This window comes from Poecilia reticulata, chromosome 19 (genome assembly GCF_904066995.2).
Source record: "Poecilia reticulata chromosome 19, P_reticulata-male-v2, whole genome shotgun sequence".
NCBI classification, from domain to species: domain Eukaryota; kingdom Metazoa; phylum Chordata; class Actinopteri; order Cyprinodontiformes; family Poeciliidae; genus Poecilia; species Poecilia reticulata.
In genome coordinates this window covers 23,360,443-23,377,162 of record NC_088848.1, presented here as the reverse complement: position 1 = coordinate 23,377,162, position 16,720 = coordinate 23,360,443, and the positions used below count along the sequence as shown (strand labels likewise).

The window sequence follows — 16,720 nt, the reverse complement described above, 5'->3', positions numbered from 1 at the left end:
GTATTTCTCAGCCTGAGTCTCCCATTCTCATGATAATGTCAATGTTACGGAGCTCCGTACAATGTAAAAGTACTTTGATTTTTTTTTCTAACATCTTTTTATGCTTTCATGGCTGGTTTATTCAATCTCAGTTTTTAAAAGATGATTTTGTACAGGCTACATGTAATGCGATTTCCTCTGAACACAAAAGTTTTCGGAAAATATAATTTCATCGTAGTTGTGCTGAAATATTCGTGCTTGTAATGCTTGCTAGATTGTCACTGTAGTGCAAAAGGCACAATAAGGTCAGAGTTAAGAACATGCGTCGGATATTTCCGAAACACGTTCTTCACGGATATGTGTCGGATGGACCTATCACAGACGTCGTTTCATGGCAGGTACCCGGATGTAGCCGTGGGGCAATTAGCTACGTCATTGTTCACCGGCGGACACCCGCTGGAAATAAGAAATGGATTTAAAACCGCTATTAAGGTGTTCATAACAGACTCCAGGTGAGTGCTGATTTGTTTTTACGGTCTAATGTTAGAATTGGTGAATAACAGAGGTACATTAGTTGGCCCAAACCGCTGGAATTCGCTGTAGTAGCCCAACACCGGTTCTCTGTCATGTCGGAGAGCAACGCAGTAAACGCACACAGCCACCGGTGTAGAGCCCATTCTTCAATAATCCTACTAGACAACCTTTTTGTAATCTCCACACGGATGAAACTCGATACAATTTAAAACCTTGCCCGCTAAGGTCTCTTTAACATGCTGCTACTTAGCCACGGGACTCATCACCGTGTCGGCATCAACTAAGACGGCTAGCTAGCTTGCTCCGTTAGCCGCATTAGCCGGAATTGTGCCGCTGCTATCGTTTCTATCCTTCTCCTTTATAATGACGGTTTTGGTAACAGATTATTCATCACAACTCGGTCTTTTTTCAATGTTCGCAAAAAATGTACACACTTCTCTGGACCCCTCCTCTTACGTGAGCTGAGCGTTACTGCGTGTTCTCTTTCGGTTTTAAAGGCGCTGCGTGTTAAAGGCCTTGCTACCGTCTGTTAGCCAATGTAAGTCTGTCTGTTGGAGCAGGTGGGAGGGAACAGCTGCAGTTTAACGTGCTATGCTTCTAACAAGGAAATGTTCCCGTCTGGGTTGTGTAACTTCCAGGGTAGTTGGGGAAACAAGTTTCAAATTTAATACATTTTAACAGGTAATATTTACTTTTTCTTCTTGATACGCCAAATCTTCAGATAATTTTTTTTACAGACGCGTAAAACTAATTTAGACTTGCATACAGCTACTTTGCTCTTTTTTCAACATTGTGAAATTATACATAATTTAGTTTTGAAGGGGAAAAATAGCAAGTACTATGTAAGCGACAAACTGATCAGGTCAATTACAGTGTTTTTTTTCTCCGTGATGCCAAGTTCAAGTCATGAATTGTCTAAAACATTTTCTTTAATCCAAAGTTTTGATTCACCATACTGCTGAATATTACCTTCAGTGAATCAATACAAATTATCACAACAGAAATCTGCATTTTATACAATCTTGCTGATTTAAAAGAAAAAAAAGCAACACATTTTGTCCCACTACTAAAATGTTGAATTAGTTATCTTTACCACGTACAGTGATTTTCATATGTAGTCTTAAATGATGTTAGTGATGCACTTATCAGTCGGTCATAGATGAGAATCGGCTATGGATTGGCAGGTCAATTACTGACAAATCATTTATTACTTGTATTCATTAAATGTATCAAAATTGAGAACTCCTGCTTTGTTTGGGTTAAAGTAAGCAACCAAAAGTATTTAATTTGAAGCTTTTTTGTGCTCTTCCAGTCTTTTTCTGGATTTTTATTCAATTGAATTTAAGTTCTAAGAACAGTATGACTGAAAATGCAGAAGTTTTGAAGCTGTAACTTTTTTAACAGTTTGCCATATTTTTATACCTGTAACTTTCCAAAGCTTAGTCCATCCATCCATTTTCTTACATATTTATCCCTAGGGGGTCACGACCGGTGCTGGTGCCTATAATTCCTAATCCTGCCCACTGATTTCCTTAGTAATAAACCACAAAATGTCAGGGGAACTGCCACGACTTCTCCAAATTCATCTTCAGTACAGAAACACCATATTTGTCTTTAGTAGAGGTGGTAGTTATGGACTTAGTTTTATCACAATATTTTGTGGTATTATTGTGATAACAATAAAAGTGACATTAAGAACTTTTTATTGCTATGTTTTAGGTTAATGTGTGACTGTGACTGCATGGCACAGTAATCATAGCAGCACAAACACACATACTTCTCCTGAAAACATTCCCACTAGTAATTGGTCTCTTTAGGAAAAGTGTGATTTGTATCACTACACCGCACACAGTAACTGCATCTAATCATATTTTCAGATTTATTGAATGAACAGTGTAAAAACAAATAGCATAGCTAGTAATCCAAGCAGTATGCCTCCAAAGGCAGGTTTAACCACCTGCCTTTGGAGGGCAGGTGGTTAAACAACATTAAGTGGAATTCGTCATGACAATAAATTATAATTATAAGAAATCAATCCTAATTAATGCCCACTGCTAGCCGTTGGCGCCCGCTGGTAGTTCTAAACCAAAGGAAATTGTAACAGATGTCCCTTTTCTCCCCAAAAAGACTGTAAGCTTAGATGTACAGCTTTATCTTTTTCACAGAAAATAAAGTCCTACTATTAGCCTAATGTCAAATTGTTTTGTTATTGATACCTTTATTTTTGCTGTTGCTTCTTTCCAAAAACTACAGATTAAAGCTGTATTCTTGTCTTGTCATCAGCTTTTAAAGTTGTATGATTCTGTGTCTGTCTCTGTGCAGCTATGAACAATGACCATAGTTGACAGATTGTCAGAAAAATCTGACCACGAGTCAGTTGGATTTAACCGATCCTTCACCAGTGGAGACGTGGGGATGGACGGCAGTTGTTCCAGCAGCTGGGCAGTGGGTCCCAGCATGCCCGGCGACTCTCCAAGGCTCAAGCCTTCAGGAGGCTGCCTGGGTCCGACCCCTGGTGCTGCCGTCTATAACGGCACGCCCGCTTCTGTGGACCGCCCCAAGGACCAAGGTACGGGAAAACACTTGAACCTGCACGAGTGACACACACCTCTGTCAGAGCAATCACTGAGTTACCTGATGCATGTAGTCAAACAGGACTAATACACACCAAACCAGCTTTAGCTAATAGTTTGTTTTCCTAGTCTAGTGAAAAATGGTGATTTACAGTGTTGACTTATACACAAATATACAAGATGCACTTCAGAAATATATATGCTGGTGTTTCTACAAAACAACGTAAAATTTGTTGGTGTATGACTTGTGAATAATTAAAAAGCTGAACTCTGCTAATGGTTTTCTGATGTGTGACACGTTGCTTCATGTGGGCATTTTGTTCTCCTTCAGCTCTTTCATTCATCCAGTTACATAACAGCTAGTTTAAAAACAGGAGCACAATCAATCAACTTAAGCCTGTGATGCAGTCGCAGGGTTGAGCTAAAATTAGAAACAAAAGAAACTTTCTGCACTGATTGTGATTGTAGCTCTTGTCATGTCTGCCCAGTGATGAGCAGTGAGGATGGCATAGAGCTGCCTCAGAAGGTCCTGTTTCCTCCAGAGCGGCTCAGCCTGAAGTGGATCCAGGTTCACCGCATTGGTGCCGGCCTGCAGAACATGGGGAACACATGCTTCCTCAACTCGGCCCTGCAGTGCCTCACCTACACTCCACCACTAGCCAACTTCATGCTGTCAAGGGAGCACTCCAAAACCTGTAGGCTCAGTCTTTTGGTGTTTTTATTGCAACAGATTGACCTAAAAAGAATAAGTTATCTCAGTTTTCGTGAGGTTTTTTAAAGTAGTTTTATGTATTAATCTTTCTCTTTTAGGTCATGAGCCTGGATTCTGCATGATGTGCACCATGCAAAACCACATGATTCAGGTTTTTGCTAACTCTGGGAATGTCATTAAGCCCATCGGTGTCCTCAATGAGCTTAAAAGTAAGTAGGTGGTGTTGGTGCTAAAACTGTCACCTCTTCATTTATGGAGGGAAATCTTCTGATTGTGATCGAATTTGCAGATGGGGGAAAAAAAACTTTCTTATATTTTCAAGCCAAGTTTATTTGTGTAGCACATTTCAGTAAGATGATAAAAAAACATAATACAGTAACCAATTCCAGGGTTTCCCCCAGAAAACTTGCTAAGCCTGGTGGTCGGGGCGTCGAGGCGGTCTACCATGTTTTTGTATTAAAAGATGTTAAGTTGACAGCAAATGTAAAAGTATTACTGTGTAATTATATGTTACGGAAAAACATCTCCAGTGAAATGCTATTTAAACCCACAACTAGCTTAAAAACAACCAATTTCCACTTCTGGTTAATCCAAATTAAGTCAGCAGGTCCATCAGGGCCTCAAGGGCCCCACGCTAATATTTTAAAACAGACCACAGATACACAGATGTAACATTTGTTTATTGAGATTATCAATGCTGTTAAATTTGATTCAATTGTTTAGGCATACATACATTAAAATATTTTAAATTGTTAAACATTTAGATGCAAGATTTTAAGGAGCTGGCAAGTTTACTTTGTAAAACTTCAAAGAACAATATTCATAGTTAGATTGCTTTGTTACCATAGCAATAATATCATGCTGTGAGTTTAATCTTTGAATTTACAAATACAAATTAGTAAACTGCGATTATAACTTATTGCTTTTTAGGCTGGCCAATTAAACTACTCCCTTCTCCAAGATTTCACTAAATCTAACACAGAAGCTGTTAGAGGTGCTGATATTTTTAGCAGCAAAAGGAGCCCCTATGTCATATTCTGCTCCAGGCCTCATACAGCCTTGGACCGATCCTGCATGATGAGTTAACACTCTGGTTTGTTGCGCATCTCTGCGCAACAAACGGGAGATTTAATTCAATGCTGCTAATGTGGCTTTAGTAGCTCTTTCATTTCGTGTCTGTTGAGTTTTTAATAAGCGTCACAGAAACTATTTTGGTTGGTCGAGTTCATGGGACAAGTTTCTCAAATCTCTGCGCGTATTAACTCTAAGTAGACAACGCATTTGATATGGTTTGATGCAAAGTGTAACTGAAAAAATAATACTAAAAATAATAATAAAATATAAAATCAGCGTGATCCGTGACTCTGAGGAGAGCGTTAAAGCTCCTCACCGGGCTGAACCTGCATGATGAGGTTAGCGCTGCTCGTTATCCACAAACTCTCCGGCCAACCGGGACCACAGACAAACTTTACAGGGAAGACAGACACAGAGCCACAGGCTGGGCAGTGTGTTGAGATGTAAATGACGCATATAATTGTTCGTTCAAAGATCAATTATTCTCACCACTTCACAACACGACCTCTGAATTCGCTACAAGTTATTCCTGCGGTTCACTTTGAGCTGCGCAACCAGAGCTAACGCGGCGGGTTTTAAACTCTTACCTAGAGTTCTCCACAGGATCAGTTGATGTCAAGTTGATGTAAACATCCATACAGGTCAGCCTGTGTCCAGTTTGAGTGAAAGGAGGCACTCGCAATCCCGCTGAGGTAAAGCAGCGGCAGCGCGCGAGGCAAAGCACAGAGGCAAAGCACAGAGGCGCCAGCTGTGTGATTGGTCCACCGAGTCGGGTTTAAATGCATAAACCATAAACCTATCTTTTATAAACCTATCCTTTAGGAATAAATCTGCTCTGCTAGAGAAACGCTAAGAGCAAAAAGAGACGCTTGCCGTCCGGCTTTAAAAGTAAAAAATGTTCCTAGAAACATAAACAAGCAACGCTTAGCCTGGCGGCGGGGCTAGTAAAGCATAGCGGGCCGCCAGGCTTATAAAACACTGGGGAAAACCCTTAATTATGAAACAAGCAATAATGGAACAGTCCTGTGTTTAATCACAGCCAGATATTTCCTTGCATTTTGATAATTTTGTTATGAATGTACTCTTCCCCCCTTCAAAAGGAATTGCAAAGCACTTCCGCTATGGAAGCCAGGAGGATGCTCATGAGTTCCTGCGGTACACAGTGGACGCTATGCAAAAGTCCTGCTTACCTGGAACCAAGTGAGTGTGATTATACTCGTGGCTAATTATTTTTAAAGGTGGTATTTTTATCCTGCAGAGGACCACAGAGTTCTGTTTAATTAAAGACCTCTATCAAGTCTGTGTTTTTGGCCAAAGACACCATTCATAATTTTCTTTTACTACTAATGGAAAAATCTTAAATGTAATTACAATTGCAGTTGAGGTGCTGAGTTCAGGTGGACACTTGTACATTTTCCAGTCAGAATAAATCTGCTCCTCAGACTTGACTGATTTATAAAAAGTAAAAATAACTGGAGGCTCTCTAATACTCGTCTTATCTACATTCAAATAGCCACAAAGCTGCTGCATTTGGGTAATTTCTTTTTGTACTACAAGGAAACTTTAAACTTAGGACACTTTATTAGTTGTTTAAGTTACTCATCAATAAACCACAACCTTTTGATTTAGTAAAAATAAATACTTCTGTGCTCTTTAGTTTTGGTAAGAGGCTCAAAACAGGTATTTAGTCTCTAACCTGTTCAAGTTAAGATGTCTTTAGTCTCACACATTAACTTAAAAATTTAGTCTTTAATTTTTAATAAAAATTAAAGACTAAACAGTTTTTTTTTATTTAGTCGTTTAGACAGAAATACTCTAGACTTTTAATTTTTATCTGAGAGCAATACTTTATGTGCAGATGATACAAGTTTGTTTCATGGATATTCAGTGTTTTCCAATAAAGTAAGATTGGATCCTTCAAGGTGTATAACTTTATAACATCCGACAGCACCAGTTATTTAAAAAAAAAAAAAAAAAGATATGGGCCAAAATCAAAATCAGCAGGTCAGGATTTTAAAGATCAGTGACAGAGCATAAAACTGCAATCAGTGCATCTTTGAATAGAAAATCTATTAAATCAGTTGGCTGTTATTTTAAATTCCACTTTGTGTTCAATAAATTAATATTTAATTATTATTTATTATTTTTGCTATAGTTACAAATCTTTAGATTTCTGGAATATGATGATCGTATTTTTGGTTTTGTTACGTGAGCTCTGCTAGTTTTCTGCTAGTTTTGTATCGCGTTATATATGATGCACAAAAACATTTGACATTTGTTAATTCTTCAATTTACCTAAAACCAAAATATGTCAAACAACACAAGGTGAAGAACTTTAATGGACTGCCTCTCCACTGTCTGCTGTGCCAAAAGGGTTGTATTGGGTTGTATTTGAAGGATCTCTGTCTGTTAGACATCCAGGAGACGTGCAGCTGTTCTTCTGTAGCCACATCCAAGTACATTTATGACTTATTTATGAAATTACTTCTCCCGTTTTTCTGTGTGGCAGATTGGACAGGCAAACGCAGGCCACCACTTTCATCCATCAAGTGTTTGGAGGGTACCTCAGGTCCAGAGGTGAGATATTAATGCTGATTTGTTGTCCTGTTTTTTCATGTTTGTTTTTGGCAGAAGAATTGTTGAATCTTGTTATTTGGTTAACTTTCTAATGTTTCTTTTTCAGTGAAGTGTCTGAACTGCAAATCAGTTTCTGATACATTTGATCCTTTTCTGGACATCACTCTGGAAATTAAGGTAATCTGACCACTTTCGTTGAAACCATTGAAAATAAATCCGAAGAATTCATTGTTTCTTAATACTGAACATATAAAATGTTTGTTTTTCCTCCATGTAGACGGCACCCAGTGTCTCCAAAGCTCTGGAGCAATTTGTCAAACCAGAACAGCTGGATGGAGAAAACGCCTACAAGTGCACCAAGTAACTCTAGAAGTCTCTAAGCACAGACCTTCATTTTTTATGTTTCTGTTTATGTATCAAGATGTTAATTAAAACAAACTTCTTTTTTTCAGGTGCAAAAAAATGGTTACAGCCTCAAAGAGATTCACAATCCACCGCAGTCCTAATGTGCTCACCCTCTCACTAAAACGATTTGCAAACTTCACTGGAGGAAAAATCACAAAGGTACAGAGCTTCCTGTATATTACATCACATGCTGCACCGGCCCTTTAAGACTTTCATGTCAGAATAGCATTAGAAAGTATCGGCGGCACTGACAAAAGTTCAATAATGAGTCCCTCAAAAAACTATCATGTTTTTCAAATAAAAGTGATAATGAGGATTATTTAAAAAATTGTAAATAAATAAAAGTAAACGCTCATGGACCAGTGCTTTGTCAAAATACCTGCTGGATAATGTGCTTTCTGTTGCTGTTGGCTACAATATCCATCATTTTCATTAATGTTATTCCCGATTAGCGAAACGAGGCAAAGTCAACAGTTTTTTTTTTGTCTTTACTAGGATGTTAAATATCCAGAGTACCTGGAGCTGCGGCCCTTCATGTCCCAGTCTCAAGGAGAGCCCCAGATCTACGGCCTGTACGCTGTGCTGGTCCACTCCGGCTTCAGCTGCCACGCTGGCCATTACTTCTGCTACATTAAGGTGAATCATCTATCAGAACGCTGCTTTGACCTTGTACACACATCCACATACAGAGAGATGGAACACAAAATGCATCAACCTGAAAATGCATAGTTCAGCTTTGCTTTGTTTGAGCTGAACGTTTAGCTGCTTTCATTATGTTTTAACGTTTCATTTCATTTTCTGAAACGGAATCAAAGTGTCCCTCTGTGTTTTGTGACAGGCCAGCAACGGTCAGTGGTACCAGATGAACGACTCGTCTGTCTCTGTGAGCGACATCCGCTCGGTCCTCAACCAACAGGCCTACGTCCTTTTCTACATTAAGTGAGTAAACCATGACTCAGCAAGAGTCCAACGTTACAAACAGGAAATGGACAGAACAGAATATTAATTGTAGGTTAAATGAATTGTGATAAAAAGACTCCAACCCCCTCCGATAGGTTAAGAAACTGGGATGGAAATGTTAATATTAACAAACGTTAGGTGTTGTTTTTGTATTAAAATATGTAGAAGCAATTTAAAAATGATCATATAAGGTTGGCATGTTTATTCAGAAATGGCAACAATGATGCTTGTGAGATTTGGTTTCAGTTCATCGCTGCTCAAAGTGTTTGTTTTCTAAAGAAATGATGTATGACCAGCACTTCCTCTTCACATATAACGCAGTTAATCCCCAATTTATCCACATTCCTGGCAGATTTAAATGGAAAGTTATTTCACTGAATCAATAAGTTTATAAGTAAGTTAGAAAATGAGGTGGACATCCCTCCAAAAGATCAGAATAAAATGTCAAATACCTAATAATTTGATTGTCAAATATAATGTTGGACTGGAAATGAACAGGACAGGACAGGACTGGTGCTGTAATAAGTGCACCTCTAAAAAAATCAATCTACTTCAAATTTTATAATGCAGACTGTAACCTTAAAAATGACTTGTTGTTATTAACATAATATATTATTTCTGAGTTTGTCCTGTCTATTTAAGTGTTAATAAATGTAAATATTTACATAATCTACTAATGATTTACAACAAGACAATAAAATTAGATTTGGGGTTCAGTGCGTCACTAAGCAGTCAGGTTGAGAGGCACATAAATAATTTTACCAAATCTTCCATCAGTGAGATATTATAAGTAACCAAACTGGATATTTGCGTTAAATTATCTAAGGACTCTTGACATTTTTTACTTTGTTTTCTCATTGTTAGTCATATTAATTATAGTTTAGTAATAATAGATAATTCAGATGCGACTTTAAAAAAACTATTTTCAAAAATGATTAATACATATTTGCTTGCATTTTGTTGTGGTCAGGTCGTGTAATGTGAAGAAAACTGGGGAATTCAGCAATGTGAGCCATAACCCAGGTATGTCTGGTCAGTCGTCTCCCCGGCCGGTGGTAACCCCTCGCATCCACACCGCCGTTCACCATGGCAACACTGGCTTCATCGGCCCCCAACTACCACCACACATGACCAAGGTAGGGCTAACGAGTTCCCTCTGCTGTTTGAGGATGAGTTATTATTAAAGGTTCAAGCATGTGATCTTCTTTTGTTCTTTGTTTTCCTTGTGCCTCAGAACACTCTCCATGTTAATGGGAATGGATCTCTGAGGGACTATCCCAGCAACTCTAAGGCCAGCAGCAGTGCAGTTGGCAAACCCAGCCACGGCCTGGCTTCTTCCTCAATCTCCCACTCAATCAGCCGACCCACATCCATCCCAGACCAAGAGAAACGACAGAAGCTTTCGTTTTTTATTGGACAAGGCAAACAGAACCGAACATCTTCCTCGTCCGCCTACAGCCACCCATCCTCCGCAAGCAGCTCCTCCTCCAGCTCGTTATCTTCCTCGCAGTCTACCTCAGACGTTCACTTTGTTCCGCGTCAGCTAAACCACTTTAATGGCACGCCCAGCAGTAACGGCGACCAACCCGCCGGGGGCAACGGGTCGTCTTTACTGGTGCCGTACAGTCAAGAGTCCTCTGAAGAATCCGACCAGGAGAACAGTACCACTCAGGATGCTGGCTGCATATCCAAATCTCAGACTAAGGGAACTAATGGAACAGGAGATGTGTGTGCCTCTTCTTCTAAAAACACAAACGGTGAAATAGATGTCTGTCATAACGGTAGTGAAGTGAATGGGTCAACCTCTGAATTTACTAAAACAAACCAAAATGGACAATTTAATGGGCACCACAAAGTTAACGGACTCAACACACATGAGAAGGTAAATTATACATGTGTGATCAGTAAAATATGCAAAGGATCTGTTGCTAGTGTTACAAAGCAAACTTAAATGTCAGTAGTAACAGTGTTGTGTGCTCCTCAGGGATCCATCCATAATCAGGACAGGTCAGCTGTGAATGCTGTTGCCAATGGACTTGACAGTGACCACAATGAACCCAAGTAAGATTTATGTGTCTGATTCATCTTTAAATTTCAACATATAACCACAAAGTCCCTTTCATAAGATGCCTCAAGCACATATAAACATGTTACAGTCCTAAGGCTCAAAGCATTTTAGGGATGTTTGTAAATAACTATTTTATTAATCAGTAATCTATTGATTATTCTGCAGATTAAGTCCATAATCAAATGTAAAATTGTCCTGTTCTGTAGTAGCTACTAAAGTCAGTAAAAGAGAGAATGCTAGTAAGTAGTTCCTGTTTTAATAAGAAAACATTTTATCTATTTAATGTTTTTTTAAGCTACAAAAACAAATGAGAAATAAAACCTTTCACAAGTTGTTTTTTTAATTACAAAGCAAACTTAAATGTAGGCATTTAGTAAACAGCCTTTTATAATATAATTATTTTTGTCTCAAGCTTGAAGTATGGGAAAAGTTTTTTTATAAGGATTCGTGATTAGATAGTTCTAATATAAAATGATTAACTTTCAACATTCTTTCAAACAAACATCTGAAAAGTGTGCTGTGCATATTCATTCAGCATTTATGAGTCGATACTTGGAAGAGCAACCATTTACTACAATTCCATCTGCATAACTTATGGGGTATTTCTTTACCAGCTTTGCACATTTGACAACATTTTGTTATATTTTTATGACCGTATAGAATTGAGTTTTAATACTGAGATTAAAGTACACATGACGGGACTCTCCTTTCTGATGGAAGGCAAGCTCACTTCATTTTATTTAGACAATATGGGATGGAGTAAATGGGACCAAATACAAACTCAACATGGTTTCTCACAAACTCTCAAAAATATATATTAATTTGATTGCTCTTGCAATTAATATTGGCATTATGTATTTTAAATTATTTTTCATCCCCTAAATCTTTCCTACCTAAAAAGCGCCAATCAGAAATTATCAGTGTAAGTAACAATGTGCCTGATCCATAAACACATCTATTCAGTCTAATTCTATATTTTGTCCCCTGAGCGACGTCATGCTTTATTGTTTGAAATTTAAATTCAAAAATACTTTATTGAGCCCTCAGGGAAATCAAATAACTACACATTACCCACAACAAGAAACTCTTGTCCAAAACAAAAAAAAACAGTATCTACCAATACTAAACCTTAGATATCTGTATTGGTAACGGAAGTGTAAAAATTGCATCGGTACATCCCTACTACAGATGCTCTATGAACCATGAAGCTTATCTGAACCAGTTATGTTCTTTGTGTTCCCAGCAAAGAGCTCGTTGACCCGGCCTCATCGCAGACCTGTTCAGCTAAGAGCGCTCCTCCTGCTGCTAATGAAAGAGAGCCCCTCTCTGCTGCTGTTGACAAAAGGGCTACAACGCTGCCTGAACCTCTTTCTTCTCCTCACCACACCTCATCCTCTGCTGTTGGCTCCTCACCTTCAGCTACTACTTCCAAGACGCACGCTGTTGCACCCAGAGACCTGTCATTCTTCCCCTCAGAGCCAGTCTGCTGTCAAAGTGCTAATGGGATCTCTGCAGCTGCTCAGAACATTAGCAAAACCGAGGAAGAAGTTAAGGATTCCTCGCAGACCAACGGTCCATCAGCACGGCCGGACGGTGGTGCGGAGAACAAGGAGCCGAGCCAGTCCAAGCCCAGTTCTAGAGGCCATGAAAGGCAGTCCTCCCATGACAGGGACAGAAACGGATTCTACTCTGACTATAGCAAAGACAGAGACAGACACTACAGGGACAGAAGTCCACCACGAGAAAGTTACAGCGATCGCCATCGGTATAGGCGAGACTACCGGGATCACCATCGCTCCTACAGGGATCGATTTCCTCCCGAACGGAGCTACTGGGACTTTGACCACCGCAAGGAACGACTTGGCTCGCACTCCTGGGAGCACGATCGCGACCGGCGCTCGTACCATTCCAGCCATAACTACCACAGGTATGATGGGAGCCATGAGAGGAGGGGATACCCACACCCTCAAGAGTCTCACAGCTACTGGCGGTCGCAAAAGGACGGTCGGGAATTCTGGGCAATGAAGGACAAAAGGAATGGGTGGGATAGGGAAGAAAGGAGTTCCTCCCCAGCTGCTACTGCTCTAGAAACAAATAAGCCCAAGGTTTCCCCTCCCTGGGACCGCCTCTGTAATTTTAACTCGACTCTTCAGAGGGAGGAGCCGAGTGATAAGAGGCCAGCTGCTCATCTAAGAAAGGAGCGAGAGGACAGCTCAGAGGGCCGCCGCTCCAAAAAACACAAAAAAAGCAAGAAGAAGAAGAAGTCAAAAGATAAAGACAGGCTTCACGAGAACAGGTAAGACCTGCTCAAATCAAGGTTTGTTCCCCCAGCATGGTGCTGCCTAATGTTAGGACTCAAGTGTCTTATATTTGAAATGCTTAGATGGCTTAGTGTAGCTGAGTCCATGAGATCTAGGACACACTAGAACTCTCAGCCTTTTAGGTCAGGTTGTTGTAGACTTGTTCTGTAGAGTGGATCAGAACAAGATCCCCGACAACACAGGAAGGTAAAACTTTCACAACTTCCACACTTCACAATATTCACCTATAAAATGACAGTTACATTTCCAGATATCATGCAACCCCAGTAACATGTGAAGCACCACTGCAAATGTATGAACAAGTCAAAAGACAGGAAATGGAGATTAAAGGTTAACATCCACCAATTTTTGAGATTTCTTTTTTTTTTCTTTTTTTTGGCAAAGCATACTAGTATAAGTCATGAAGAAACCAATCCATGCTTTAAATAGCAATTTCAGAGGGTTAAAAATTGCTAACATAATGTTTGAATTCAGTTTGTTTACAGAGTAAACTTGAGCTGTTTCAGTTTCATAGCTAATCAACATACTGTGCTTTATTGGCTAAACACACGCTTTTGGTTTGGATTCACCCAATAAAATGACAAAATGACTGACTCTTGGATTGTCAGATGGATTATTCAGTTTGTTTTTGTTTTCTCTGTCCCTACTTGAAGCTCTGACCCGGATTCAGACAGAGCCACCGAGAGCAGGAAGAAGAAAAAGAAGAAGCGGCGGCACAGGGACAGCGACTCCGACTCCGGACGAGGCCACGCCAACAGAAGCAGCAAAGAAAGGGAGAACCGGAAGCGCCGTCACTCTGACACCAAGGACTCGAGGTACGACAAAGACTTTTTACCGGAGAAAAGTCAGCGCACAGACTGCAGCGATGGCAGCAGGGACCAGCCACTCCCACCTCACCACAGCGCCCTCTCAAACCATTCAGCTCACCAACATCTCAACGGACACACAGGTACTGCCCACAGTCACAGCTGGTCACTGAAATTAAACATGTTATGTGTCACAATTAGACCTGAGAAGTTGTCCTGTTTCTCAGGAAATGGTCGAACCAACGGTAACTTCCACGGATGCTCCAGTGGCCTCAAGCAGTGACTGTGAGTACTGACCCGCTGTAATGATTCCACCTGGAGCTCAGCTCAGACGGTCAGTCAAAGTAACGACACCATGTTTGTTTCTCCTTACAGATCCCTCACCCACCCGCAACATTTGACAACAGCAGAGGAATGATATCACAAAACTATTTGAAGTGGTGCTTCTTCACTGGGAATGAATCCGTTTTATTCTTTTTTTTTTTTTTTTTTTTCTTTTTTTTTTACAGTACTATTGTTTTAAATGTGCAAAAGTACAAATTTTAACAGTGTTCCTTTATCTACGATTATACTCCTACGGTTTAAAAAAACGGAATCACCTGTTAAACATTTAGGACTAAAAGATGATAATATATAGTTATTTGAGTACAAACCAAGCCTGGAGCTTAAACATCTCAGTTGCTGCTCAGCGGAACTCAGGACTCAAACCCTTTGAACAGAAATCACTTATCCACATACTTCAAGTAAGAATGAAACAAAAGGGAGAATGTGTTGTGTAAAAAGACTGAGTCTCTTCATGTTTAGATGTTGAAGATGTCACCATATCTGAACAGCTGCAATGTTTTTACTTCTCACCTGTTGTTTTGTTGTTGAATCCACGCTGTAGTCAAACTACCAGAGGGGGGGGCGTGTTTCTGAATGAGGCGAATGAATGCAGTGGTGTGAACATGGGTTTGTTGAGCGATACCTCCATGTTAACCCTGGACAGACTTGAGGACATTTATCTGCTTAATTTGTTTGTTGTTTTTTTTTTTTTTTTTTTGCAACGATGTCCATTTCCCCTCTTGACGCCTAAGACTCCCTTTTTAAACCGTTTGAGTTTTCTCTTTCTAAATTGCATTTCTTTCTCCTGTTTTCTTTTAAGGTGTTCAGAAAGAAAAGCGTTTTATTTTTTTCTTTCACAACTGTGGACCATTTGTGTTTAGTTTTAAAAAAAAAAAGATAAAAATACAGTTTGTGTCTTCTAGCATCATGAAATATACTGTGAAGTTGAGTTTGAACTGTACTATCAGTTATTTTTATAAGTAAAAAGCCTGTATCAGGATCCTCTTGCTTTGTCTGTAGAAGGATTTGTGTTGATTTTTGACCACATTCTCTGGACATGAGTCACTAGTGGATATGGTTAGATTTTGGGGGTGGGATTGTGAGGGTATGGGGGAGGGTATTTCTTTCTTTGTTTTTCAACTTTAGGAAGAAGTTGAGGAAACTGCTGTTTTACCTTTTTATTTTAGCATGTCTGAATTTATACATTGTGAAAGGTAAAAGCCTTAAATACATTTGTTAATGTCAGAAATTGTAATTTCTGTCTTTGGACTTTGTTTACAAGCTGTGTTGAATGACAAGCGTTGATTGGATATGTTGGATTTATTTACCTTTTGTATTATAGAGAATTGATTGATTGTACCGAAGCCTTCTTGTTGAACAAACATATTTTCTCGTTCCATTTAAATGTAGACGGTAAACTTCCCACACGTCCCACACTATATTCAGGTTTGGTCAAATAACACACAGGCTGTTTATCTCCCCCTGGTCAGTATTATAGCTTGACACACATGTATTATTTCCATATATGAAACAACCAAAGACTGGTTATGTTTGGTGAGTCAAACTTTTTCACTGAATTCACATGCACACAAAAACTGTATGAGCATGTCCAATTTTTTTATTAAATTGTAGATCTTCGTGCCATTTCCCCAACAAACCTATAACCGAGTTAATGTAACCTCTGCACCAGTTAGGTTTTGGCAGTTGTATTTTTTATTTTTTTTTGTCTCTGCTCAGTAAAAACGGTGTAATCAGGCTTACGCTCTACCAAGAGCACCATACAGACCCTTTATTATAACACATTAAGCTAAAATATTGAACGGGTAATGGCTTAAAGCCATGATTAATACTACATGACCATAATAACAAAACTGTACATGATATTGCATACACACTAAATGTAAGTGGGAAGGAGGGGCTGCCTCTTTTGTGCAACAAAAAGACAATAAATAAAACAAATGAACTTTGATTGCAAATATTTATCTTCAATACAAAATAACTATATAAAAAACAACCTCACTGCAGTTTATATGCATTCATATCACAAGTGACATCTAAACACATTAGTGACATTATTTTTTAATCTAACCTCAGTCCGTTCAAGTGGAGTTTCTGTAAATCATTCCAGTTCAGTCCAGCTGGAATGAAATCCAGTCAAATTCAGTTCATGATAAACTTGTTCTACAGTCAAAGGCTTGGAGAGGAAACCCAGCTCACTGCATTGAGGTGTTGGGAGGACAGTGGTAGACCAGCTGTTCCCTGTACAGATGAAACGGAAAAGAATAGTTGATGGCAACAAAAATGCATTAATGCAGAATAGTGGTGGCCTAAACCTGTAGCCACACAACTGTAGGGCTAGTTCAGGATACCTGGAGCCACACTGAGCA

The 16,720-nt window shown here is 39.4% G+C and overlaps 1 protein-coding gene across 1 annotated transcript; it reads left to right on the top strand.

Annotated features, from left to right (window-relative positions):
• Window positions 1-97: 97 nt before the first annotated feature.
• Window positions 98-16,302, top strand: usp42 (ubiquitin specific peptidase 42). The gene is made up of 18 exons (XM_008438138.3): window positions 98-491; window positions 2,836-3,082; window positions 3,575-3,781; window positions 3,897-4,007; window positions 5,973-6,072; window positions 7,382-7,449; window positions 7,556-7,626; window positions 7,727-7,809; window positions 7,902-8,013; window positions 8,350-8,490; window positions 8,693-8,793; window positions 9,785-9,950; window positions 10,049-10,696; window positions 10,799-10,875; window positions 12,126-13,178; window positions 13,857-14,152; window positions 14,237-14,294; window positions 14,385-16,302. Exons 2-17 carry the CDS (start codon window positions 2,845-2,847, stop codon window positions 14,290-14,292), a joined length of 3,528 nt encoding a protein of 1,175 aa, XP_008436360.1. The 5' UTR covers window positions 98-491; window positions 2,836-2,844; the 3' UTR covers window positions 14,293-14,294; window positions 14,385-16,302.
• Window positions 16,303-16,720: the final 418 nt, after the last annotated feature.